The 2542-nt window shown below is 33.4% G+C and overlaps 1 protein-coding gene across 1 annotated transcript; it reads left to right on the forward strand.

Moving 5' to 3' along the window:
* Positions 1 to 559: 559 nt before the first annotated feature.
* On the forward strand, positions 560 to 1927 carry LOC108353862 (protein grindelwald-like; the record flags this gene model as incomplete). The annotated part of the gene is made up of 2 exons (XM_017605053.1): positions 560 to 862; positions 962 to 1927. Coding segments are annotated over 2 exons (470 nt in total), but the record flags the coding sequence as incomplete, so codon positions are not given.
* Between the last annotated feature and the right edge of the window lie 615 nt (positions 1928 to 2542).

Here is a 2542-nt window from a genome sequence, read left to right on the forward strand (position 1 = left end):
GATCTAAATATGTCCATTCTTTTCTTCATTTACATATTCACCCCCACCATTGTTATTAGGTTAGGTATTTAAATTTTCCTTCCTCTTTGTCTTTATATCTAGGTTTCTTTACTTTTATTTTAATTTCTGTATTTATCCCTTTCTTCTTCTCCATACTCAACTTTACCTTCTTCCTTGTTTGAGTCTAATCTATTCATGTACATATGTACATACGTACATCTTATTCCTAAACTGCTGCTTAGCACGTTTCTTTAATTCGCTATCAATATTAATGCATACATTTAGGGGGCATTTCCGCCCCAACCATGTACCTGTATGGCATTGGTATTGGTGTGACTTTTGAATTGATTTTTTCGCTCTATTTTAAACTGATTTGAAATTTTAAAAATTGCCTGCACATCAGCATCAAAATACCTTTCTAATGATATATAATTGTTTATACCTTAGAAGTATTGTTTAGCCGTAAAAGGGGTGTAAAGGAAACATGATTGCCTATTTATATAATGATGATGTAAGCTCATCATACTTACTTTAATCTTCTTTAACCTCGGTTTTTCAGAATACAACAAATACGATCCACTCAAAGCCGAAATTCACAGCATTCATGAGCAACAGAACACCATATTGATATTGTTGATCGTCTTGCTTGCACTCATTGCTATAAGATATATATACAAATGTGTACGTTGGTTTCGACGTAATCGCATCTTCACATCAATGCTAAAGAAGCTGCACAAGCAGCATGAAGCCGCCGGCACTGGCACAAATGGCAAGGATATGGTAGTGGGAGCGACAATATCCAATGTGATGGCCATAAATGGTGATATGGAGCGTGCGCCATCGCAGATATTTAGTGTAACGGGTAAGTGAAAGAGGAATGCGTAAGAAATTTGAAAGGGAGAGAGTAATCTTAAATTAACACTTTTATTTTTAAAATCCAAATTAATGTTTCTTTTCTTAGGCGCTGAAGGTTCGGTAATGACAATGACAACACCAGTCAGCACACGCTATCCGGCGGAGAATAGCACTACACCAACAACTGTGGTGACAGAGTATTCGTATGATAATCAAGCGCTTGCAGTGACGCCTGTTTCGGAGAAACCAAATGGTGGTGTGCACGCCTTTTGAACGAATTTGAGGATATGTTTGCCATAGCGAGAAGAGCGGAGTTGGGGAGAGGATTTTCTATCGAGAGACAGTAAAGGTAAAAAATGAGCGAATAACGTATTTGGAAGATCTGTCGTACGAGAGGCGTAATGACCCTTAATTAAATGATATTATATATTGAATCATCAGTATAAAAATTGTGAAAGTATTACACGTCGGCCCAGTAAAGGAAGCTTTCACGACTACTTAAGCTAATTAGGCATTCGCTGAAGATCATCATTATATTGGCGCCGATCGTGTAAGAGATGATCAATCTTATGGAAGCAAATACTTTATACCTACCACCTCGCTTGATTGAGTATCTCAGTCGGGAGGTTCGTTGTTTTGTTCGAGCCATTGATTTGATTAAGCGCATTAGGCGGGACCGAAAAACTCTACACTTTACTTTACTAACTTTAAGGTTCTTGGAGAATTCTTCTAGAATTTCAAAATTGAAAAATTGATTTTTTAGCTTCACCCTACTGTTCATTTTCCTACACCCCTATGCAAATATCAATAAAAAAAATTCTATAAAAGCAGCTAAAAGCTAGTTACTTTGGCAAAAAAAATTTAATATCTACAAGATTCAATTTTTTATGAATCGCTTATGACTCGTATGTAAAGTACACCTGTGACGTCAATTATACACTCATGTACTTAAAATTAGTAATTTATTTAGCTGTAAACTAATGAGAAATCATTGGTGAATTGTTTGAATAAGCAACAAATACATCATTGAAGAAGATATTAGAGAGCAAATGTGAATTCTTAAAAAAAAAAANAAAACATCACGTCCATTAAATAAGTGATATTTACCAATTTAAGTAGACTGTAAGTTATGCTTCCATATACAATACTATGTAAACGTGTATGTACTTAAAGTTTATTGAATATTTAAATAAATTTGGTATGTAAATACTATATTGAAATACACACTGATATAAATAAAAAGTATATGTATATATATTTATGCGTAAAATACGTCCATATGATATACTTAGATTCGATTTCTCTAAAAGTGTGTTTTGCTTACCTGTGATGCGAAATTCTGTATTATTTGTATGACTAATAGCTGGGCATAAAATTTCTAAATTTTTGAATACATAAGCCTAATCATAAGCAATAATATCACATCGCCAGATTTGCGTAATAATAGCTTCAATCTATCGGCAAATCAAAAATTTGTTTGTTATAAGAAAATCGCACTAAATTGCTTAGCAAATATTGAAAGGCATTGAGTGTTGTAGAAAGAAAAGAAAACAATTTGCTCTACTTACTGATGCGATGAACTGGAATAACCAACTATATTTTTAGCACTTTATAAACACTAATAAACACATTTTAAATATATCTCACCCTAAATCAAAAACCGTCACAACTAAAAATTTTTCAAAAT

Source organism: Rhagoletis zephyria, unplaced genomic scaffold (genome assembly GCF_001687245.7).
Source record: "Rhagoletis zephyria isolate East Lansing unplaced genomic scaffold, Rhagoletis_zephyria_1.1 Rzeph_scaffold_31845, whole genome shotgun sequence".
In the NCBI taxonomy this organism is placed as follows: domain Eukaryota; kingdom Metazoa; phylum Arthropoda; class Insecta; order Diptera; family Tephritidae; genus Rhagoletis; species Rhagoletis zephyria.